Source organism: Scyliorhinus canicula, chromosome 6 (genome assembly GCF_902713615.1).
Source record: "Scyliorhinus canicula chromosome 6, sScyCan1.1, whole genome shotgun sequence".
NCBI lineage: Eukaryota > Metazoa > Chordata > Chondrichthyes > Carcharhiniformes > Scyliorhinidae > Scyliorhinus > Scyliorhinus canicula.
In genome coordinates this window covers 211,534,485-211,560,645 of record NC_052151.1, presented here as the reverse complement: position 1 = coordinate 211,560,645, position 26,161 = coordinate 211,534,485, and the positions used below count along the sequence as shown (strand labels likewise).

At 47.2% G+C, this 26,161-nt stretch overlaps 1 protein-coding gene across 1 annotated transcript in view; it reads left to right on the top strand.

The window, feature by feature from the left end:
- LOC119967860 (NACHT, LRR and PYD domains-containing protein 3-like) overlaps positions 1-24,066 on the top strand; it is a 136,572-nt gene extending 112,506 nt beyond the window's left edge. The window contains exons 11-14 of the mRNA XM_038800907.1: positions 9,310-9,480; positions 20,785-20,955; positions 22,132-22,299; positions 23,261-24,066. Of these exons, the coding sequence (XP_038656835.1) occupies positions 9,310-9,480; positions 20,785-20,955; positions 22,132-22,299; positions 23,261-23,348 (598 nt within the window). The 3' untranslated portion in view covers positions 23,349-24,066. The remainder of the gene's footprint in view (positions 1-9,309; positions 9,481-20,784; positions 20,956-22,131; positions 22,300-23,260) is intronic.
- The last annotated feature ends 2,095 nt before the right edge of the window (positions 24,067-26,161 follow it).

The following is a 26,161-nucleotide window of genomic DNA, read 5'->3' as shown; positions in this document are numbered from 1 at the left end:
TCTGAAATCGTCCCAATATACAATCGCTTTGCAAGCTGTTTGCTTTCCAACATGTCCATTTTCCCTGCATAAGAACATAAGAACTAGGAGCAGGAGTAGGCCATCTGGCCCCTCGAGCCTGCTCCGCCATTCAATTAGATCATGGCTGATCTTTTGTGGACTCAGCTCCACTTTCCGGCCCGAACACCATAACCCTTAATCCCTTTATTCTTCAAAAGACTATCTATCTTTACCTTAAAAACATGTAATGAAGGAGCCTCAACTGCTTCACTGGGCAAGGAATTCCATAGATTCACAACCCTTTTGGTGAAGAAGTTCCTCCTAAACTCAGTTCTAAGTCTACTTCCCCTTATTTTGAGGCTATGCCCCCTAGTTCTGCTGTCACCCGCCAGTGGAAACAACCTGCCCGCATCTATCCTATCTATTCCCTTCATAATTTTAAATGTTTCTATAAGATCCCCCCTCATCCTTCTAAATTCCAACGAGTACAGTCCCAGTCTACTCAACCTCTCCTCATAATCCAACCCCTTCAGCTCTGGGATTAACCTAGTGAATCTCCTCTGCACACCCTCCAGCGCCAGTATGTCCTTTCTCAAGTAAGGAGACCAAAACTGAACACAATACTCCAGGTGTGGCCGCACTAACACCTTATACAATTGCAACATAACCTCCCTAGTCTTAAACTCCATCCCTCTAGCAATGAAGGACAAAATTCCATTTGCCTTCTTAATCACCTATTGCACTTGTAAACCAACGTTCTGTGACTCATGCACTAGCACACCCAAGTCTCTCTGAACAGCGGCATGCTTTAATATTTTATCGTTTAAATAATAATCCCGTTTGCTGTTATTCCTACCAAAATGGATAACCTCACATTTGTCCACATTGTATTCCATCTGCCAGACCCGAGCCCATTCACTTAACCTATCCAAATCCCTCTGCAGACTTCCAGTATCCTCTGCACTTTTCGCTTTACCACTCATCTTAGTGTCATCTGCAAACTTGGACACATTGCCCTTGGTCCCCAACTCCAAATCATCAATGTAAATTGTGAACAATTGTGGGCCCAACACGGATCCCTGAGGGACACCACTAGCTACTGATTGCCAACCAGAGAAACACCCATTTATCCCAACTCTTTGCTTTCTATTAATTAACCAATCCTCTATCCATGCTACTACTTTACCCTTAATGCCATGCATCTTTATCTTATGCAGCAACCTTTTGTGTGGCACCTTGTCAAAGGCTTTCTGGAAATCCAGATATACCACATCCATCGGCTCCCCGTTATCTACTGCACTGGTAATGTCCTCAAAAAATTCCACTAAATTAGTTAGGCATGACCTGCCTTTTACGAACCCATGCTGCTGTCGATTCCTGGTTAATTTGCTGTCAGTCTAGATTCAATAAAATCTGAGATGGATTTGCAGGTATCATATCATTTAATAATAACTAACTTGCAAGGCTGACTCAATCCATAGGACCTCAGGACACACACACTGTCTTCTGAGAGCCCAGAATAAAGAGAGACAGAATACAAAGAAGCTTCTGCTGATATATTCAAAATCACAGTAAGATTCACATATAAGCTTCCCATTGGTCATTCTATACACCTCCTGACCTGGCCCTATATCCTAATTGGTCCATTGTAACCCCAGCATCTTTTTCAAACTTCTGACCACGAGGTTACCATCCCCCGCGAGCCATGAAACTTCTGCTTTCCTTTGTTCTGTCTGTGACCACAGTGCCCTCAGGGTCCTAGTGCCTAATTTTATCACATTCATTTATTCATTTCCTCACTGCGTCTGCCCAATGGGACAATTTCTATCCAGATGCCTCGCAATTTCTTCCTTGATGATAGATTCCAGCATCTTCCCTATTACCGAAGTTAAACTCACTGGCCTATAATTTCCTGCTTTCTGCCTACCTCCTTTTTTAAACAGTGGTGTCACGTTTGCTAATTTCCAATCCACCGGGACCACCCCAGAGTCTAGTGAATTTCGGTAAATTATCACTAGTGCATCTGCAATTTCCCTAGCCATCTCTTTTAGCACTCTGGGATGCATTCCATCAGGGCCAGGAGACTTGTCTACCTTTAGCCCTATTAGCTTGCCCATCACTCCCTCCTTAGTGATAACAATCCTCTCAAGGTCCTCACCTGTCATAGCCTCGTTTCTATCAGTCGCTGGCATGTTATTTGTGTCTTCCACTGTGAAGACCGACCCAAAAAACCTGTTCAGTTCCTCAGCCATTTCCTCATTTCCCATTATTAAAACTCCCTTCTCATCCTCTAAAGGACCAATATTTACCTTAGCCACTCTTTTTTGTCTTATATATTTGTAAAAACTTTTACTGTCTGTTTTTATATTCTGAGCAAGTTTACTCTCATACTCTATCTTATTCTTCTTTATAGCTTTTTTAGTAGCTTTCTGTTGCCCCCTAAAGATTTCCCAGTCCTCTAATCTCCCAGCAATCTTTGCCACTTTATATGCTTTTTCCTTCAATTTGATACTCTCCCATATTTCCTTAGATATCCACGGTCGATTTTCCCTCTTTCTTCCGTCCTTCCTTTTTGTTGGTATAAACCTTTGCTGAGCACTGTGAAAAATCGCTTGGAAGGTTCTCCACTGTTCCTCAACTGTTCCACCATAAAGTCTTAGCTCCCAGTCTACCTTAGCTAGTTCTTCTGTCATCCCCTTGTAATCTCCTTTGTTTAAACACAAAACACTAGTATTTGATTTTACTTTCTCACCCTCCATCTGTATTTTATTGCATTCCTTGCAATCTTCCATTTTGTGTTGGGCAGTGGCCGCCCCAGGTGGCTACATTCCCTCCTTGTGATCTTCATGAGAAATCATGAAGGATCACCCAAGTTCGGTGTCTTTGTGTTCCCTGACCTCAGCGAGTTCCATGGCTTTTATTTTTTCCTCAACTATGGCAAAAAAACTTTTAACTAACATTTTCTGATTGGCGCTATGTCAAAGGGGACATGCATTACCAATTCGAATTGGGAACCTCTAACTATCGCAATAAACTATTCTCATCTCACATTTAAATATCCTATAACATTCTAAACCCTTACTCAATCATACAACAGTATCTTTACGTTTCGTTTTCTGACTCGGAAGTCGAGCCCAGAACATTATAATACATCCGCAATAATCTTTATTTACAGATCGTATTAAATTAAATCTTTTATTATACATCAAGGGGTTGGGGAAATTGGTGGAATCCGAAAATAGGGATTGTACTCTGTAAATGGTTGAGGTGCAAGAGCGGGAGGCTCTCCTTCTCCATTTCCTCATTCTGAGGGTCTGCACTTTGATGCAGAGAATTGCAATCACCAAAAGAGATTCAATGACATACGAAAGTGAGTACCAGGTCATGAATTTTGTGCACCAGGTCTGGTCCTTGCTGTTCATTACTTGGCTTTGAGAAGTCGGTGTGTGGGAAACATTAACGGCAGGGGTCATAGGGGAAAAATGGTTTGCGTCCGTGCGCAAAAATACAAAAACAGTAACTAAAAGCATGTAGTTCTTCATCGTGGTCTTCTTCCTTCTCTTCCTTCGGTCCTTTTGTATTGCTGATCTTGCTCTGATCCTTCCTTCGACCGTTCGAAAGCTATGGGATCAAGCACAGTATCTGTCAATAATTCGTTTAATACCTGTAATGTTAGTGTATCTGTCCTCTCATTCCAATTGTCCCTTAAATGAATGGCCTAGTCACACCCTGTGACTCCCCTCATTTTTTTTTTCAAAAGCGAATTTAGGACCAGACATACACCTAACAACTTTGCCACTGCGAGCCGTCTCGCAGGTTTTGCGATTTACCATCCGAATATTCCTGGATGTAAATAGCATATGGGATGGCTGCCGAAGGGCTACCTTAAACAAAAATGAAACCAAAGTTTAGAAATGAGATATCCGAATGGGATGCGTGTGGGCCGCTACGGGTAAGATTTGTATGGGATCCCCGGGTAGGGCGTGCTGTGCTGTACCCGAGCTTAGCTGACCAAAGGGGGGTCCTCAGACAGGGCGGGTCCTCAATGCCGTTTCTCCACTGCCTGAGCAACCTGAAATGAACGGGCAAGAATGTAGTCGTAGTGGAATTGCAGCCTCTATTCCCAGAATAGCGGGGCACCTAAAAAACAAGGGAGGAGCCAAGATGCTCCAACATCTGTAAACAGAAGACAAGTCGTGAACATTGTCGGTTCTGCAGAGGACATTTCAATTGAGTGAAGTTCACCGAAATTTCGTCGGATAAACTAACGTGCATGTGAGGTGGTCACAAGCTTTTCAGCTGAAAAGTGAGTGGCCGATCTCCAATCAAACATTTAACATACAAAAAAACATACATACGTGCAGGTTCCATCAGTGGTGGCGTGGGGCTGTGAAAAGCTGTTTAAATTTAAACACCGAACATTTAACAAACACATACAAACAAACATGCAACGAATATCGTACAGGTTCCATCAGAAAGAAGGATACCGTAAATTACATTTGGCTTGGGGTGTAACTAGCATATGGAGTCAGTGCAGTGTGACCGAAGAAGAGAGGAAGGAGAGAAACAAAAATGAACTGGCATTGCTGAGGTATCCCTGCCATGAGAAGTGGTGGGTAAGTGCTCATAGTTTGCATGGGGCAGCTGGGACCTTGTAGCTGCTGTGGGTGGTGTTCTCTTTCATATCTGGGGGCGGGTCTAGCTGGTGCTGGGGGTCTCCTGCAATCTCGGGCAAAGTATCCTGACTGCCTACAGTTCTAACATGACCCCTGAGGCACATAAGGCGGAGCAGGCACTCTGGTGCATTGTTCCCTTGTGTATTGTTCCCTGAGTGGGGGGTCTGGGCTGTTGATTTCGTTGCTGCTTCGGGGGGCATTGGTGGGCTGATTCTGTTGCTGTTTCGGGGGGGCTTGACATTCTCGAGCGTAATGTCCTAACTGTCCACAGTTAAAACATTCCTGTGACTTGGTCTGCTGTGGGCTGTTCCTTCCCTCATTTACACATGCGGGGTTTTGATGTGTTTTAACTGGATGCATGTCTGCATCTGCCTGCTCTTCTTCGGGATTTATAAATGCTGTTTTATTGTGGACGGATTGCTGCCAAGCGCGGGACAATCTTTTCAAAACCCATTTTTCATTATGGGCCTCTTCTGAGGGGTCATAATTGCTGCAGACATTCTGTCCTGCATCTGTGGTGTGGGAGATTATTGTGCGGGTCCATTTAACCATATTATCGTGGGTTAAATGCGCTCGGTCTAAATCACCAAAAACGGCAGTGAAATGAATCCACAGCCTTCCTGCGAATGCTGTGGGATGCTCTGTCCTCTTCTGCCGACACTTATTTAGACCTTCGATTGGGTCGTCTCTATTGTATCGTATCGCGTCAAAAATAGATGTATGCATCTCCTCTAGTGTGCCTCCTCCAACGTTCTGTGGGTCGGGAAGGGCTGCAACTACTGATGAGTCTAAACTCAAAACTGTGAGCTTCACTTGCTCTCATCCAGGCCGTACATGGTAGCCTGCTGTTTTACTTTCGCGAAAAATTGGTGGGGGTCTGCAGTGGGGAGGAACGGGGTGATTTTCTGACATGCGTCCCTGCGTTGTGTTACGGTTAAGGGGGTGGTGTAGTGATCTCGGGTGCGCCGTCTGTGGTTGCCTTTCTTTGGGTGGTGACTGGGTTCATAGGTGCGGGTGCTATCTGATCTGTGGAGGGTTGGGGTGATTTCCTTTTCTGTTGCGCTGCTGTCGCACATGTTCCCTGAACATAGCGCTGTGCTTTCGCTCAATTCTTGCCAATCTGGGGCATTTTCCTCATCTAACTGTGTTCCAAAGGTGCTTTGGAACCCATTCTGTACGGAAAACAGAGATTGCAGCTCCGCAATCTGCTTCCTACACTTTGCGTGATCCACTGTGCTTTGCCTTTGCTCAGTGGTGGCAGCATGGAGTGCTCTTAAAGCTGCCTTTAGGTCAGAGATTTGCCTTTGCAGTGCCTCTACCTGCTTTTCTGACTCTTCTCTTATCAGGACTGCACGCTGCACATCTTGATAGGCTTTTTCATATTGGGTTTTGGAACTGCTCAGATGGGCTAGACAGGACTGATGTGCCCTCTTGGCATCATCCACCTCTCTATCCTTCTCTGCCAGCTTCCTTCTTAACTCTAGGTTTTCCTTTTTGATGTCCCTGACATCCACTTTACTCATCCTATTCTTTTCCTCTAATTCTGCTCGGAGCGTCCGAACGACCTCCTCTGTGCCTCGCAATTGTGCCAAGCAGGACACAATTGCCATCGGCTTGCGTGCTTTACTTAAATTCTTCCTGTGAATTTGAGAAAGGTTCTCCCACCAAGTATGTCCTATACTCCCGGGACCTGACTCCTCATTCAAACAAAACTCACTCCAAAGGGGCCATCCTCTCCCTTTAAGGTATTTCCTGAGTTCCAGTTCCCATACGGGACACTGGCCTACTCTGCTACTGCTGGTCGCTGCGACCACGAACTGCTCTGGGTTCACGAGGCGTTCCATTGCCTGCATGGCCATTTCCTCTTTCTCTCTTTAATTTGGAACAGGGGATGATCAGGTAATGCTTTTAAATACAGGTACAGCTTTCGCTATGTTCCGATTATAAAACTCCCGACAGTTTGACCCAACAAAAATCTCTCAGTTTAACCTTACAACCCTGTTAGTTACGCATGCAAAAACACACTTCCGAATTATCGTTATTGATTTGAACTCCTTGAACACTTACGGTTTTTCCTTTTTCCAATTAGATTTCCAATTCAAATTTCTGGGTTCTCTTTGAGTGGGGGGGCCACTTCTAATCGAGTCCCGGCGGAGTCGCCACTAAATGTTGGTCGTTCTGGGTGAGTGTGCTTAACACTCAATTTGGCTCTGTTTCTTGTTCTAAGCTCTGGAGTCACCAGGTGCCGTTAAGACACCGCCACAAGCTTCAAGGTGAAGTTCAAAGCAATAAAACCGTACACCAATTAGTAAGTCCAAACAACTAGAGTTTATTATAATACAATTATAATAAACTACCCATGCACACGCTAAAGGATTAAACTTACTCCTACCGCTAAACAACTAATACTTATCTGGAAGGAACTGCTGGGTCAGGGAACAAGGCCTCTTGCTCTACTCTGGTCTGCAGACTTCAGATTGTTATCAATTGAAAAGGGGGTCAGGAGTGCCTATTTCTTGTAGCGGTCATCGTTAGGCACTTAGTTGTTGGTGGTTGCTGCTCGACGGCTGGAGTAGGAGACAGGAGACTGAACCATGTGTGGGACCTTTCTTTTATAGGTCCCAGGAGGTCCGCGTCCCTTTGGGCGGACTCCCTTACCTGCTTGGAATCGATTGGGTCTCTTCCCAATCGATATGTTTGAACCCCCCAATCATAGGGCAGTTCCTCGGTCACTGGGGCGGTTCTTGGGACCTATTGTTTTGGGCTTCTCTGGCGCCACAGGGTCTGGCCTTCCATAGAATGGATTGATTTGTGCTTAACTTGTGTCCATTGTATCTGGGACTCGCCCTGTATTGCCTCATTAGTATGTTAACTGGTTTCCTTTCACAGTGCTGTCTGGTTTCTGCAACAGTCAAAACTGGTTTCTGCAATCGTCCCAATATACAATCGCTTTGCAAGCTGTTTGCTTTCCAACATGTCCATTTTCCCTGCATTCCTTGCAATCTTTCATTTTGTGTTGGGCAGTGGCCACCCCAGGTGGCTACACATGATGGCTATTCCAATTAATTTTGGGAAAATTGAAATCACCGAATATAATTACCCTCTTATTATTTTTACACCCCTCCGCAAATTCCACACGCATTTACTCCTCAATATCCCGCTGACAATCTGGGGGTCTATAATAAACCCCTAGCAATGTGGCTGTCCCTTTTTTTTATTCCTAAGCTCCGCCCACAAAGCTTCATTCCATGCCCCCTCCAAGGTATCATCTCTCCTTACCATGGTAACTGCCTTCATAACTAATAATGCAATGCCTCCTCTTCTGTCTGCATAGTAGGTACAGAGTGGAGAAGGATGCTCACTTCCTCAACAATCTCCATCCACATTGACAGGCTGATCTTCTCGCAATCGTAGGGAACAAGATGTCCTCCAAACCCGAGCGCATCAGTAAATTTTTGGGGAGTAACCTTTAATCTCCCTCCTGCTATTTCAGCCCTTTGTGCACTGACCAGGGCTCCTTTTCTTGCCCCATCCCCCAGAAGTGCTACCTTTGAAAATGTTGCTGGATGCCGTCAATTATGACGCCAGCATCGCCTGAACCGCGACTTCCCTTGCAACAAGTGGTCCAGGTCTGGAATGCACTGCCCGAGTGTGTGGCGGGGACACGTTTAATTGAAGCATTCCAAAGGGAAATGGACTCTCATCTGAAAAAGAATATGCAGGGTAATGGGGAAAAGGCGGTTGAATGGCACCCAGTGAGTTGCTCATTCGCAGAGTCAGTGCAGACACCATGGGCTAAATAACCTCACCCTGCTCTGTGACAATTCTCTGATTCTGCTTGCGCTGCCTGAGTGGATGCCTTCCCCTTATCTGTCAAACATTAATTTGCTGGCTCTGGCAATATTGTGTTCATAACTGGAGTTGGATAACTTAGTTGGCTAAGTGGCTAGAGTGTGATGTAGAATGACGCTCATGTCAATGGTGTGCTCCACATACCAGCTATGGTAGTTCATGGAGTCGTGACTCCTGTTGCCTCACATTTCCTAAGTTGTATCTCGAAAGCTGTATTTAACTAATTGTCTCTGTCTCTCCAATGGAGAGGAATGCCAACCGTGCTTTATGGGCTATGTTTAAATTAGCTATCCCTGTTCACACTACCACATCACCAGTTTCCAGTCCAACTATTGGTAAATCTCCAGCCCACTGACCATCCCATACCCGTCCCTCGTGATGCAGGGTAAGGGCATGAGGATCCTCTGCTTTTGTCCTGAACCATCATCCCTTTTGTCATTTAATCACTGCCGTACTTCCATTTTGTTCATTCCTTGCCAAAGCCCATCCCCATCTCCCTGTCACTTAAAACAATTCAATTTACCGTTTCCCTGTTCCAATGAAAGCTCATCGAGCTGAAACATTAATTGTTTCCCTCTTCTAAGATAATGCCTGACCTGACTATTTTCAGCATATCCTATTTATGTTTCAGATTTACACCAGCAGTAGTATTTTTACTTCTGTATAAATGGAAGTTGTCTTTCTTGATTCTACACTGTACATCATTACTGTTAATAATGTTATTCTGAAAAACAGTCTGATTTACTCTGATTTCTGTTATTTTTCTTTCTTCGATCCCCAGTCTGGATGAAAACGCTCTCACAGCTTCTTGTGCTGACGATCTTGCCGCCGCTCTCAGTGCAAACCGGTCACTGACAGATCTGGAGCTGAGTCGGAATAACCTGGGAGATTCAGGAGTGAAACTACTATCTGTGGCTCTGAGGGATCCAGCCTGTAAAATACAGAGACTGTGGTTAGTGTCAGACTGTTTATAATGATTAAATATCTACCAACATGTTTCATCTGCTGTTATTAGTATAATAAATAAACACTGTACATTATTAGCAGTGTCAGTAATAGGGCTAGAACTTGCATGGAGTTGTAGTCAAGGTCAGATTAACCCTGACATGCAAGTCCATCATCAATCAACCCTTCTCGTCTCTCACCCTCCCAATATCCCTCTCCGCTGCCTACTTCCTCAGCTGATGGGCCAGCATCTTACTCGCCTTTTCATTCACTGTCCCTCTGGCCTTCCGCAGCTGCCCTCTGGCCTTCCGCAACTGCCCCACCACCTTCCCTGTGGACACTAACCCAAACTCTATCTGGAGCCTCTGCATCTACTTTAACACCGCCTCATCCAGTGCCACCGAGTACCTGAGATCTACCCTCAGAATCTCCTTTACCAGCTTCGCCCTCTCCTCTCCTTTCACCCTCTCCCTATGCACCAGGATCCAAATGAATTCACCTCTAACTACAGCCTTAAGTGCCTCTCACAATGTGGCGGCTGTGATCTCCCCCCATATCGTTCATCTCCACATACCCCTGAATGGGAGCCCTCACCCGCTCACACACACACACCCTCATCTGCCAACAGCCCCATATCTAACCGCCACTGCGGCCCTGGACTCCCCCTCCCAACCCCCGCACTACCTGTAAATCCACCCAATGTGGCCTGTGGTTGGAAACCACAATCGCCAAATGCCCCGAATCAGCCACCCCCAGCAGCATCACCTTGTCCATAACAAAAAAGTCGATCCGGGAAAATACCCAGTGCACATGGGAGAAGTATGAGAACTCCTTCGCCCTCGGCCTCCCAAACCTCCACGGGTTCTTCTCCCCCCCCCCCCCCCCCCCCCCCCCATGAACACCCTCAACTCTCTCGCCACCTCCAACACCCTTGATGACTTAGGACTCGACCGGTCAAAACTCGGACCTAAGACCATGTTGAAATCACCCCCAATAAACAGCCAATGCGTGTCCAGGTCTGGTATCCTCCCTAACACCCACCTGATCCACGTCCCAATTCGGGGCATAAACATTCACCAGGATCTCCGGTATCTCCTGCTTCCCACAGACCATCACAAATCTACCCCCCAGATCGGCTGCATTGCTCCTCAACTCAAAGCCACTCCCTTATTAAGCAGCACCGCCACCCCCTTTGTCTTCATGTCTCACCCCGAGTGGAACACCTGCCCCACCCATCCCTTCCTCCACCTCGTCTGATCCCCCAACTTCAGGTGCATCTCCTGCACAACGTCCGCCTTCAAGCCCCTCAGAGGCGCGAAAACACGCAACTGTTTTTCCAGCTCATTCAACCCTCGCACATTCCACGTGACCAGCCTGATGAGGGGACTCCATGCCCACCTCCCCTGCCGATCACCCATATCACTTTTTAATCCATCCCCAGCCCACGTCACAGGTCCCTCAAGGCCCACCTTTATATGTCTGCTGCCATCCCTCCCTTCTGAACTGCGGCACACGAACCACATTCATGTCAGCAACCCTCCCTCCTCACCTTACAACCAAACAAAGAACGAACCCAATCCCCCCTCCCATGCCTTTCTCCTGACAACACCCACCCCGCCGCCAATTCACTCACGTTAACTAGCCCACTCGTCTAGCATGATGGTCCCCACCCAGAGTCCCTGCCTTCCCCTCACCCTTCCAATCAACACCCCCACCAACCCTTCCAACCACCCACAAACAAAGAGAAACACTCACGATACCGCTCCCTCTTCAAAACCTACCCCAATTCACCACAAAACCTCCTCCAATGTTCCATATCCTCACAGTCCATGATCCCTCATCAAGTCCATTGCCTCCTCAAGCAAGTTAGGTGTATTTCTTGGTCTGTCTCGCCCACCGAATCTTTTCTTTATCCAGAAACCGATGCAGCCTCACCACCATCGCCCTTGATGACAGCTCCCCCATCTGCAGCTACCACCTCAGCGCTCTGTGCGTCTGATCCACTTCAAGTGGCCAGTCAAAGGCCCCCTCCCCCATCAGCTTCTCCAGCATGCTTGCCACAAACTTGGCGGCCGCTGCTCCTGCGATGCCTTCAGACGTTCCAACAGTCCCCAAATTCTGCCTGCTGGAACGAATCTCGAGATCCTCCAATTTATCGTTCAGCTTTTTCTGGCTGCCTGTCACCATCATCAACCCGACCTCCGCTTCCAGCGAGATCAGCAGATCCTCATGCTCCACCTTTGAGATCGCCAGGCCCTGAGCCTACTGCCTCTGCTCCACTCGCTCAATCGCCACCTGAAGTGGCTCCACCATCTTAGCCAAATCCTCTAAGGCCTCTTACCCCTGCTCATGGAATTTGCCACTTAAAAACTCCTCCAGCTGCTCCTCCGACCACTGGGCGGACAGCACCGCCCCCTTGCCCTCCTTCACCTTCACCTTCACCTGTGTCGCACCACAAAAACTTTCTTGCTCCAACTGCTCGCTCCTTCTCGTGGCACTTCTTGTCTACTGATCCATACACCGACGTCACCAGAGGAGTATTACCTTCCCTGGGCACTCATGCACCTTTTGCCATCAAACACTACAACATTCATGTGGGGAGGGACTGAAAAGGTCCACCTTGAGCGGGAGCCCCCAAATGTGCAACCAGTCATTCCTTGGCCGCTACCAGAAGTCCCATATCTGTTATCTGATATAACTGCTTTACCGCTGAATCTTTCTGCTGTAATTCAACCAACTTTCTTGAACTACAGATATTCGCTTCGTATACCATTTGCTCTTGCTCTTTATCTTTTTTAGAAATGTTTTTATTAAAGACATTTTGCATATGGACATAAAAATATCAGAAAACCAAAAATCCAAAGGAACAAAGAACACAGGCCCACAACTCTATCGTTCCCTTAATTTCCCCCCCACCCCCGACACCTTAATTTGCCTTGAAGAAATCGATAACCAGCTTCTACCACCGGGTCAGACCCTCTCCGTCCCCCGTCAGGGAAACTTGACCTTCTCCAAATGCAGGAATTCTGCCAGGTCGTTCACCCCCACCTCCGCATTTGGTGGCTCCGTGCCCAGCCAGCACAACAAAATCCGTCTCCGGGCTATCAGGGACGCAAAGGCCAATGCATCAGCCTCTCTCCCCACCTGGACTCCCGGATCTTCCGATACTCCAAATACCGCCACCTCCGGACCCCGGGTCACCCCTACATCCAGAATCGTGGATATGACAGCCGAGGACCCCTGCCAGAACCCCCTCAACTTCGGACACGCCCAGAACATGTGGACCTGATTCACGGGCCCTCCTCGGCACACTTCCCACACCTATCCTCCACCCCTGAAAAGAACCGGCTCATCCTCGAAACTATCATGAGGGCCCTCTGCACCACCTTAAATTGGATGAGACTTACCCTCGCACATAACGAGGACACGTTTACCATCCACAGGGCTTCCTTCAACGTCCCAGCCCTCACCTACACACACACCCTCATCTGCCAACAGCCCCATATCTAACCGCCACTGCGGCCCTGGACTCCCCCTCCCAACCCCCGCACTACCTACAAATCCACCCAATGTGGCCCCCACTAACTCCTCCTCCCATTTTCACAGTCTCCTCCACCGAAGCGCCCTCCGTTTCCATCAAATCTTCATAGATGTCCAACACTCTCCCCTCCCCAATGTCATCCTTGAACCCAGGGAAGGACGGCACCTCTCCTCTCGAAGTCCACCGCCTGCAGCCATTCATTCTCCTACGTAATTCATACATTTCCTCCAGCTCTTCCAGGCCTGCAAACCTGTCCCCTACAAACAAATCCCTGAAGTACTCTATCCTCACCTGCTGCCACCCCCCCAGACCCTCTCATTCAGTCCCGCCGGTACAAACCTGTGATTATCGCTTTCATGGCGCCCACAGTGACCAGGCCTCCAAACCAAATTATTGCTTCCATTGGTTCCAAACTGTCAACACTGAGACCACCACCGGGCTCACAAAATACCAGACCAGCAAAAGCGAAGGGGCGCCAACAACAGCGCCCTCAAACACGTCCACCTACACAACGCAGCCTCCATCCACCCCCAAACCGATCCCTCCTCCACTGCCCATTTCCTGACCATTGCGTTATTTGCCGCTCAGTAATAGTTCATCAAACTCGGCATCGCCAGCCACTCCACCACCTCCCTCACCGTCACCCTCGCCCCCAGAGTCTTCCACACCTACAGAACCCAGAAATGGTCCCATTCACCTTCATAAAAAATGACATCTCAGAATTTACAGTGCAGAAGGAGGCCATTTGGCCCATCCCATCGAGTCTGCACCGGCCCTTGGAAAGAGCACCCCACTTAAGTCCATACCTCCACCCTATCCCATAACCCAGTAATCCCACCTAACATTTTTGGATACTAAGAGCAATTTAGAATGGCCAATCCACCTAACCTGCACATCACGATCACCATACCACCCGCGTCCCTTCCAGCCTCCCAGTAATGATCACGTATCTACTTCTGGGGTTCGCTGCAGTACTGCCCATTTTGAAGGCCACCTTCTTGTTGACCACAACGCCACCCCCCCCAGGAAGGCGCTTGTTAGGGTGCCACAGAGTGATGTGATGCATTTTGGTCGCAAAAATGGAAAGGCAACTTATTATCTAAATGGGGAGAGAATTTGGGGTGCTCCGATGCAGAGATCTGGGTGTCCTCATGCACAGAAAATGAGCATGCAGGTGCAGCAGATAATAAGGAAAGCAAATAGAATATTGGCATTTATGAAAATGAAAATCGCTTATTGTCACAAGTAGGCTTCAATGAAGTTACTGTGAAAAGCCCCTAGTCGTCATATTCCGGCGCCTGTTCGGGGAGGCCCGGTATGGGAATTGAACCCACCCTGCTGGCCTTGTTCTGCATTACAAGCCAGCTGTTTAGTCCATTGTGCTAAATCAACCCCATATTGGCAGCTTTCCGGTCCTCTAACACAGTTCCAGAATCCAAGGATGTTTGGAAAATTACTGCCAATGCATCCAGGATCTCTGTACCCCCTTTGAGATCCCAGGGTGCAAACCATCAGGTCCAGGGACCTTGTCAATCTTTAACCTCATTAGTCTGCCTAAAACTAATTATCTGGTGATGCTGACTGTATTAATCCCCCCCTGTTCTTTTGCACTGTTTCTGGGATGCTTGCAGTTTCTGCTAAGCAAAGACCAATGCAAAATATCTATTGAACTCCTCTGCCACTTCCCCAGTTTCCTTCTCTAAGGGGCCAGAGCTAACTTTGACTTCTCTCTTCCTTTTAATGTGCTTAAAGGAAGCTTCTACTGTCTCTTTTTATGTCTCCCTCGCGCTTCCCCTCGTAGTTTACTTTCTCTTTCCTGATAATCTTTTCATCCTCCTTTGCTGCATTCTGAATCTATCCCACTCTTCCGGTACCACTAACCTTTGCATTTTATATGTTTCCCTTTCAACTTAATACCCTCCTTTACTTCCTTGAGGTTCTTCCTCCTTAAAGAGTCTTTTCTCGCCACTGGGATGCATTTTTGCTGGAAGTATTGACACCATGAGATGTGGATATCAGGGGCCAGGAAGATCTATACTATACTTACCCAGGATTTAGACATGGTTTTAATTATTCTAACCTTTTAAGGGTAACTGTTACTGTAAGACAGTCAGAATTATCTGAAATTTGAGGTTTAAATCGGAGTATCAGCTGGTTCCGTTGCAGAGCAATTGCCCAACTAAAGTTTGAACTTCCAGAATATTTGTCATGCAATCCTTTGTGCAGACATCAGGCGATGTGGTGGGCAGGATTAGGGTCTTTGGATCTTTGGGGCATCCAGCAGGGACGAGGCCTGGGTAATCAATGTTATGGGCCAACACCGCCAGTTTCACTGACTCATCCCAAGGATGTCATTCCCACAGAATTTTGTGCCGGGGATGTGGGAGATTAATGTGATGGTGAACCCTCTGAGGCCCCTTTCACCTGCTCACAGGTTGATGGCTGTCTCTCCATCACACAGCCCTTGCATTGTGAGAGGGTGAAGAGTAATTAGAAGAAAATGCACTTTCCAACATGTGACCAGTGACCGACACAGGAGCACTATGTTCGAAGGTTGCCAGAAACTCTCCTGTGTCTATCCATTAGACCGCCCACACTCTCAGGTCCGCAACCCATCGACCATCATTGATTGCTCGCCGTGCTTCCAGCACTCCCAGCTTCAACCCTTCATCTTCTGTGGGCAGAAGGATGCAAGGTCTGGGTCCTTCATCGTTCATTCCCTGATATTGTGTCCTCTCTTCTCCTCAACTCATAGGCCAGGATTTTATTTTGCTTAAGCGATACATGCCTGACCCAAATGTGTGTGAAATTGTACAAGACATCAGGGGCTGGATTCTCCGATTTGGAGACTAGTCCCCAGGCCATCGGGAAAACTGGGGTATTTTACGCCAGGAAAACTGGCGTCAAACGGCTACAGATTCCCCGTTTCGCTGGGGGCTAGCAGGGAGCTGTCATAGAGCCCGCAGCTCTCGCTTCCGATACAGCCCCTTGCACTTCCGGGTCAGAGGATGCGCATATGCATGGCGGTGGCATGTAGCGGCCACGTGTGCTCCATGGTGGACTCAGCCCGTGGACCCGGACCGCCCGCACACATTGCCCCCAGCCCCTGAATGAAGTACTTCCTGCCCGTCAATCAGCCCTCCCTGACTGTGGCAGCCCCGGACTGAGTCCGCAGCCACCTGGCTTGGTTCACGAATGGCTGGACCATAAGAGTCCCACGCCGTCGGGAATTCGGCCGGCCAGGGATGGAGCATCGCGAGGCGGGCCTCAGGCAATGGCCTGAGGCGGTGGATACTCAACGCGGCGTACTGCGTGCTCCACGAGTACGCCGATTTTCGGGGGCACGGAGAATTAAAAATCTGTGCCGCTTCCAATTTCGGCGACAAAACGGATTCTCCGCCCCGTCGCCTAACGCAATTTCGGCGTCGGGGAGCAGAGAATCCATCCCCAGGTGTGCCTCCCGCCATGATCACTCATTTGTGCGGTATATCAGTCGGTGGGTGAGCGTGATGGTCGGAAGCGTGTCCACTGAAAAGTAAGCCCATTAAGGAGCCAATTGAGAGGTACTTTGTGTGACTCATCTACTTTTACTGGTGGCGGGCAGGCCGATTGACCAGACAGCCCTTTACGTTTTAGCTACAATCACGTTCCAGAGTGGGATGAAATATCAGGCAGGGCTGAAATAAAATTAAAGAAGGGGTCTGGGGACTGAGATTTGTGCAGCCCAAACGCAGTTTGCTGTTTTTTTTTCATTTGGATATAATTTTTACACGTCTGCAGTTGCTCGAGACAGCTCAGTAGCAGTCCCCTCAAGCAAGCCCTCCCACATCATCCCTTTTCTCTCTGTCCTCCCTGGCAGCGGTTCATGTTGCCGACCAGTTAATTGGCCAGTCAGTGTGAAATTGTATTCCAGAACCGATCACGGCTAAAAGCGTATTTCATGCTGGCTTCGGGGCTCGTCAAGGGATTGGAAGTCCAACTTGTGAAAGATTCAGGGATATATATTTCCATTGTTACTCATCTAAAGACCATAAGACATAGGAGTGGAAGTAAGGCCATTCGGCCCATCGAGTCCACTCCGCCATTCAATCATGGCTGATGGGCATTTCAACTCCACCTACCAGCATTCTCCCCGTAGCCCTTAATTCCTCGCGACATCAAGAATTTATCTATCTCTGCCTTGAAGCCATTTAGCGTCCCGGCCTCCACTGCACCGCGGCAATGAATTCCACAGGCCCACCACTCTCTGGCTGAAGAAATGTCTCCGCATTTCTGTTCTGAATTTACCCCCTCTAATTCTAAGGCTGTGCCCATGGGTCCTCGTCTCCTCGCCTAACGGAAACAGTTTCTTTGCGTCCACCCTTTCTAAGCCATGTATTATCTTGTAAGTTTCTATTAGATCTCCCCTTAACCTTCTAAACTCCAATGAATACAATCCCAGGATCCTCAGCCGTTCATCATATGTTAGACCCGCCATTCCAGGGATCATCCGTGTGAATCTCCGCTGGACACGCTCCAGTGCCAGTATGTCCTTCCTGAGATGTGGGGCCCAAAACTGGACACAGTACTCCAAATGGGGCCTAACCAGAGCCTTATAAAGGCTCAGTAGCACATCGCTGCTTTTATATTCCAACCCTCTTGAGATAAATGACAACATTGCATTCGCTTTCTTAATCACAGATTCAACATGCATGTTTACCTTTAGGGAATCCTCGACTAGCACTCCCAGATCCCTTTGTACTTTGGCATTATGAATTTTCTCACCGTTTAGAAAGTAGTCTATGCTTGGATTCTTTTTTCCAAAGTGCAAGACCTCACATTTTCTCACGTTGAATTGCATCAGCCATTTCCTGCACCACTCTCCCAAACTGTCTAGATCCTTCTGCAGCCTCCCCACTTCCTCAGCACTACCTGCCTGACCACCTAACTTCGTATCATCGGCAAACTTCGCTAGAATGCCCCCAGTCCCTTCATCCAGATCATTAATATATATGGTGAACAGCTGTGGCCCCAACACTGAACCCTGTGGGACACCGCTGGTCACTGGCTGCCATTCCGAAAAAGAACCTTTTATCCCAACTCTCTGCCTTCTGTCAGACAGCCAATCCTCAACCCATGCCAGTAGCTCACCTCGAACACCATGGGCCCTCACCTTACTCAGCAGCCTCCTGTGTGGCACCTTATCAAAGGCCTTTTGGAAATCCAGATAGACCACATCCACTGGGTTTCCCTGGTCTAACCTACTTGTCACCTCCTCAAAGAATTCTAACAGGTTCGTCAGGCACGACCTCCCCTTACTAAATCCATGTTGACTTGTTCTAATCCGACCCTGCTCTTCCAAGAATTTAGAAATCTCATCCTTAACGATCGATTCTAGAATTTTACCAACAACCGAGGTTAGGCTAATTGGCCTATAATTTTCCATCTTTTGTCTTGATCCTTTCTTGAACAAGGGGGTTACAACAGCGATCTTCCAATCGTCCGGGACTTTCCCTGACTCCAGTGATTTTTGAAAGATCTCAACCAACGCTTCCGCTATTTCTTCAGCCACCTCTCTCAGAACTCTAGGGTGTAGCCCATCGGGGCCGGGAGATTTGTCAATTTTAAGACCTTTTAGCTTTTTTAGCACCATCTCTTTTGTAATGGCAACCATACTCAACCCCTGACCCTCTATAATTTTTGGGATATTACTCATGTCTTCCACTGTGAAGACAGACGCAAAGTACTTATTAAGTTCTCCAGCCATTTCCTCGTCTCCCATCACTAGCCTTCCGGAATCAGTTTGAATTGGCCCAGTGTCTACTTTGGCCTGTCGTTTGTTTCTTATGTATTGAAAGCAACTTTTACTATCATTTCTTATATTACTGGCTAGCCTGCCTTCATATTTGATCCTCTCCTTCCTTATTTGTCTCTTTGTTAACCTCTGTTTGTTTTTGTAGCCTTCCCAATCTTCTGATTTCCCAGTGCTTTTGGCCACTTGATAGGATCTCTCTTTTTCTTTGATACATTTCCTGACCTCCTTTGTCAGCCATGGCTGTCTAATCCCTCCCCGGATAATCTTTCTTTTCTTGGGGATGAACCTCTGTACAGTGTCCTCAATTATGCATACAAACTCCTGCCATTTTTGCTCTGCTGTCTTCCCCACTAGGGTCTGCTTCCAGTCGATTTTCGCCAGTTCCTCTCTCATGCCCTCGTAATTACCTTTATTTAACTGTAACACCATTACATCCGATTTTGCCTTCTCTCTTTCAAACTGCAGACTGAACTCAACCATATTATGATCGCTGCTTCCTAAGTGTTCCCTTACTTTTAAGATCTTTTATAAAGTCTGGTTCATTACATAGCACTAGGTCCAGAATAGCCTGCTCCCTTGTGGGCTCCATGACAAGCTGTTCCAAAAAGCCATCTTGTAAGCATTCCATGAATTCCTTTTCTTTGGATCCACTGGCTACGTTATTTACCCAATCCACCTGCATATTGAAGTCCCCCATGATCACCGTGACCTTGTCTTTCTGACATGCCTTTTCTATTTCCCGGTACATGTTGCACCCCTGGTCCTGACCACTGTTAGGAGGTCTGTACATAAAACTCCCATTATGGTTTTTTTGCCTTTGTGGTTCCTCAATCCTACCCACACAGACTCCACATCATCCGACCCTATGTCGTTTAGTGCCATAGATTTAATTTTGTCCTTAACTAACAGGGCAACCCCACCCCCTCGGCCCACCTCCCTGTCTTTTCGATAGGTTGTATATCCTTGGATGTTTAACTGCCAGTCCTGAACCCCCTGCAGCCATGTCTCTGTGATGCCTACCACATCATAATCATTCACGATGATCTGTGCCATTAGTTCATCTACTTTGTTACAAATGCTACGAGCATTCAGGTAAAGTACCTTAATGCTAACTTTCTTATCATTACAGATATTGGAAGTCCTAAGATGTCCAAAGTTATCCTTCCTTTTTGTTGAATTCCTAGTCTGCATCAAGCTTAAATCCACCTGCCTACATGTTATCCTCCTGCGTATCTTGCCATTTAACTCCATGCTCCCTGTCGCTTTCACTTTCCCTTCCCCCCAACTCACACAGTTGCCTATGTTGGTGCCAGCCTGACCATCTATCATGGCATCACAGGGATGCATCAAGCATGGCATAATGGGCATCAACTCTGACTGACCAGAGATACTGAAATGCCTCTGACAGCCAATACTGCTGCCTGAGCACTGCCAGTACCTGTGAGAGGATGATATTCCTTATAATTTCACTTTTATTTACATATAAGGCTTTCAGCTTAACTTTGTGTGCTGCACTTACAGCCATTATCTTTGCCTGCCACAAACTCCATTTCTTAACCATCAACTCTCCATGCATACACAGTGCTGACACCGGTTTAACGTGTGAAGGGCTATGCTTTGTCTTTTACCATCACTAATATCACTTTAATTACACTTGTACTTTCATTTTATTCTTCCCTTGCCACTTGCCCATCACCATTTCCCTTCACTTCAAGCCTATCAACTCACGGTTTTCTCCCATTCTGACGTAAGCTCATCAATCTGTTTCTTCTTCAACAGATGTTGCCTGACCGATTGAACATTTCCAGAATATTTATTTATTTTTCAAATTTACATCATCATTTGTATTTTTGCTTTAATGCTTAGAGGTTTTTTCTTGCATGTTTCACACAACATCTATATTGTTATTAATAGTATTCTTCAAAATATTGCAGATTTTCTCTGATTTTTATTATTTTTCTCTCTCTGATCTCCAGTCTGTCTGATAACACTCTCACAGATTCTTGTGCTCAAGATCTCACCTCTGCTCTCAGTGCAAATTGGACACTGAAAGACCTGGAATTGGGTTGGAATAAACTGGGAGATTCAGGAGTGAAACTTCTGTCTGAGGCACTGAGGAACCCGGAGTGTAAAATACGGAAACTGGAGTAAGTACAAGACAGTGTGCTATTATGAGCTGAACTTCTCAATGGTCGGGTCTGCACTTATAGGGTCCAGAAGCTGATGTCACATTGGCTGTCCAACTAATGGCAGCCAGTGTGAAATGCGCAATGGGAAAGGTCTATTGTGTCACACTCATCTCCATCAAGGACGGTCAACTCAGCACTTGGCTTTATCGCATGCCCACAGATAACCTCGCGATGCTCCACTTCTCCAGCTTCCACCCTAAACACATTAAAGAAGCCATCCCCTATGGACAAGCCCTCCGTATACACAGGATCTGCTCAGACGAGGAGGAGCGTAACAGACATCTACAGATGCTGAAAGATGCCCTCATACGAACGGGATATGGCGCCCGACCCATCGATCGACAGTTCCAACGCGCTGCAGCAAAAACCACACCGACCTCCTCAGAAGACAAACACGTCGTCCAGTACTTTCCCGGAGCGGAGAAACTACGACATCTTCTTCGCAGCCTTCAACACGTCATCGATGAAGATGAACATCTTGCCAAGGTCATCCCCACACCCCCATTACTTGAGAACAGTGACCACGACACCACACAACCCTGCCATGGCAATCTCTGCAAGACGTGCCAGATCATCGACACGGATATCACCATTACATGTGGGAACACCACCCACCAGGTATGCGGCAAATACTCATGCGACTCTGACAATGTTGTGTACCTCATACGCTGCAGAAAAGGATGTCCCGAAGCGTGGCACACTGGCGAGACAATGCAAACGCTGCGACAATGAATGAACAGACATCGTGCGACAATCACCAAGCAGGAATGTTCCCTTCCAGTCAGGGAACACTTCAGCAGTCAAGGAAATTCCGCCTCTGATCTCCGGGTAAGCGTTCTCCAAGGTGGCCTTCAGGACCCGCAACAACACAGAATTGCAGAGCAGAAACTTATAGCCAAGTTCCACACACATGAGTGCGGCCTCAACCGGGACCTGGGATTCATGTTGCATTACATTCACCCCCCCCCCCCCCCCCCCCACCCTCTAATTTACAGTATTAAGTGGTTTCCTTCAATAGGAATGGAACTTGTGCCTTTTGAATGTTTCATATGGTACATTATTATTGTTATTAATGTTTCAAACACTGGAGATTTAATCTGATGACTATCATTTTTCTCTCTGTCTGATCCTCAGGCTGTACGAAAATGATCTCTCAGATTGTGGTGCCAAGGATCTCGCCTCTGCTCTCCGTACAAAGCTGTCCTTGGTGCATTTGAACCTGCAGGTAAACTCCTTCACAGACCAATGTATCCCTGTCCTCCGTGATCTCATACAGACGTGCTGCAATATGAAGCTGATCAGGTGGGTGTTTGTGTTAATTTTTAGTGTATCAATTAAAATATATGTGGGATTTTAAAATATAAATTGGCCTGAATCGTCCAAGGAGCGGCAATGCTAAGCGGATTGCCACTGTGCGGGAAGATTATCCTAACCTGAAACTACTGCATAAATCTTCCGGGATCTTCAGTGCAATGACCCCGAGGAGCTTGATCGAAGAAGAGTAGAGTCAGGGAGGAGAGGCTAGTGTGATGCAGTGTAGTCAAGTTGGGGAGTTTCATTAGAATTGATCAAGGGCGTGTCTGCGTGGATTTCACCCCCACAACCTAAAGATGTGCAGGCTAGTTGGATTGACCGTGCTAAATTGCCCCTTAATTGGAAAAATTAATTGGGTACTCTAAATTTTTTTTTTTAATTGATCAAGGGAGTAATGGGGGGGGAAGAGATGAGTTGTGAGGTCTTAATCGGGTTGAGGGGTAGTTGGTATGGGTTAGGGGCACAAGTCGGACAGTGGGCTGTGTGGTATGGTGGTCAGTGGGTGGTGTCCGGGCACGAAGTTGCTTTGGTATTAGACCATGTTTTACATTGTCTAATATCATCTAATATTTTCTGAGTAACTATCCAGGGAAGTCCTGCGGATCTGACCCAAATCTCCGATTCTAACTCAGAGTCAGAGACATTCACGCAGGTTCCCGGGCAGTAAGAAAGTTTCCCAATTAAAGTTTTAAAACTCTGGAATTCCCACAGTGGTCTGTGCGTCGGGATAGCCAGGGTATCCCAATGAGAATCTTCAATCGTATGACTGGTCTCCTGCAGTCCGGAGACCAGAAAATTTGTGTTAGCTTCTGGCTGCTGTTGAATAGTCAAGAGTTCTGATCCTTTCCCAAACACTGATAATCCAGAGACCAGAAGATTTGTCCCGTTAACTCGAGTCTGTTATTTACACTGTTGTTCAATCTGTTCATTAATTTTTCATCTCTTTCAGGCTGGGAAGTAACCAGTTCAGTAAAGATGGAAAAAATCAGCTGAAGTCTCTGCAGGGTATTAGACCTAGACTGAGAGTGATAGTGTGATCATTTCAATTTATATAAGCTCTCGTTCTGTGAACATTTTTCTCTGATTCCCTGTCCGTCCCCTTTAACCGGCCGGGCTCCAAGTTGAAATCCCATTGGCCGTTTCCCAGTTTCCAGCTCAAGCTGAGTGAGGCTCACCTCCCTCCTGTTGCCAACCTTATTTTTAAGTGAATCGACATCTTGGTCCCTCTGTTTTCTCTGTAACTGAGCCCAGAACCCTGGAGGATAACCTCTGCACTGATTCTAGTCTTGAGGTTGTGGTCTAAATGCTATCATTACTTTCTCAAGGGGCAATTAGGAGACAGACAATAAAAGTTGTTGTTGCCAGGAACATGCAACCTTCAAATGCATTGTTAAAAATGTTTTTGCACTTCCTACGGAATGAGACAAAGACATGCCCGCGACCACCATGACAGACACTACGAGAGGACATTCTCGGCAGAGCGAACTGTAGTCAAATGTACGAACGACTGATAGAGAGGGCCGACACCGAACTGGACGTGAAGAGGAGGAAATGGGGTTTGAATTACGGTGAGGATTCTGGAGCAAAGCACTGCACAGGGTTAACTCTAGCTCCACATGCGCGAGGCTTAACCTAACGCAGCTTAAAATGGTACATAGAGCCCACTTAACAAGAACTCAAATGAGTAGGTTCTTCCTGGAGGTGAAGGATAGATGTGAACGGTGCTAAGGAGGCCCGACCATCCACGCCCACATGTTCTGGTCTTGCCCCATACTAGCTGGGCACTGAACAGCCTTCTTTGAGGCAATATCCAAAGTGGTGAGGGTGGAGCCATGCCCGAAAGTGGCAGTCTTTGGGCTTTCTGACCAGCCAGATCTATTCCTGGGGAGGAGGGCGGATGCCCTTGCCTTTGCCTCCCTGATCGCCCGCCGTAGAATCCTGCTCGGCGGTCAGCAGCACCACCCAAAGCTGCAGACTGGCTGTCCGACCTCTCGGAATCTCTCCAAATGGAGAAAATCAAATTCACCATCCGTGGGTCGGAAGAGGGCTTCCACAGAATGTGGGAGCCATTCACCCCACTGTTCCGGGCCCTGTTTGTGGCCACCACATAAATAAATAAGTAGCCAGAAGCCAGGGATAAATAGCCAGGACAAGATAGAAGAGAGGAAAAGTGAGGGAGGACCCAGGGTTGGGGGAGCAATTTGAGGTAGCCAAACCCAGCAGGAAAGAAAGGGGGCAGCAGCGAAGAAGGGGGGGATGGGGGAAAGGGGGAGGAACAAAAAATGGGAAGCCAGAGGGGGAAGAGAAAAGAGAACAAAATGGGTAGCGGGGAGAGCACAGGGAGGACAATGGCGGCAACTACCACATTGCAGCGAGATAAACTAAGGAAAAACGGCAAAGGGTAACGGGCAAGGGCCGACGCCGGGGCAAATGCACTGAACAATATAAATAGCACGAGGGGCACCACCCAGGTGCCCTCTCCACCCTAAAGAGGGGAAATAGAAGAGGAGGGAACCCTTGTCTGGTTACATATTCCCTAGATCTTTTGTGTTTTGATTTGCTATGTTTTGACCTGTATTTATGTCATGTAGAAAACCCAATAAAAAACATTTTAAAAAAATGTTTTTGCAGCCTGAGGTTTAAGTTGGGGTGGATTTGAAATTAATGTGCTCCCTGAGACCATCAGGAAAGACAGACTGAAGCTCTTTCCAGCTGAGAGAAAGGTTAAATTATGCAAGAGTTTGAAATATCAGAAGCAAAGAAGATGTTACAACTTGTGAAGGAGGCAGAAACTAAATATAAAATATGTATAAATCCAGTGAGAAATTCAGGAACAATTTCATGACCCAGAAAAGGATTAGTTGTGGTGGATAACAGATACTTTTAAGGTGAATTGAGATAAGTAAATGAGAGAAATGAACAGCGGGGATATTCTGTTAAGATTTAATGAAGGCGGAAGAAGTCTTGTATGCAACAGAAACACCAGCACAAAGCAAACGGGAGATCGATCACTTGGTTGCATGGTGTACCGGAAACAACCTCTCTCTAAATGTTTGAAAGACCAAGGAACTGATCATCGACTTCAGGAAGCGCAGCACGACTCCCCCTCCCACCGTCTGCATCAATGACTCCGAAGTGGAGATGGTCGATAGCTTTAAGTTCCTGGGGCTCACCATCACCAACAGTTTGTCCTGGCTCACTCAAGTGATGCAACAGTCAGGAAAGCCCAACAACGTCTCTACTTCCCACAAAGCTAAAGAAATTCAGCATGTCTGCATCGACTCTCACAAACTTCTACAGATGCGCCATAGAGAGCATCCTATCCGGCTGCATCACAGCCTGGTGTGACAACTGCTCAGCCCACGATCGCAAGAAACTGCAGAGTGTGGTGAACTCAGCCCAACGCATCACACAAGCTTGCCACCCTCACATTGATTCTGTATACACCTCCCGCTGCCTCAGGAAGCAGATAGCATTGTCAGAAACCCCTCACACCCAGGCTTTGCCTTCTTCCAGACACTTCAATCAGGCAGACGAGACAGAGGTCTGAAGACCCGCACATCCAGACATAGGAACAGCTTCTTTCCCACAGCTACTAGACTCCTCAATGACTCCCCCTCGGACTGATCTGTTCCCTGTAAGAACATTATTCATGACTCCCTATGCTGCTCTTGCTCCTGTATTACTTGTCTGGCCCTTGTTCCGCATTGTAACCAATCACTATTTGTTGATGTACCATTTGTCAATGTTCTCTGTTGATTATTCTTTTGCGTACTGTGTACGTTCCGTTGGCCACAGAAAAATTATTTTCATTGTACTTCAGTACATGTGACAAATATCAATCAATCAA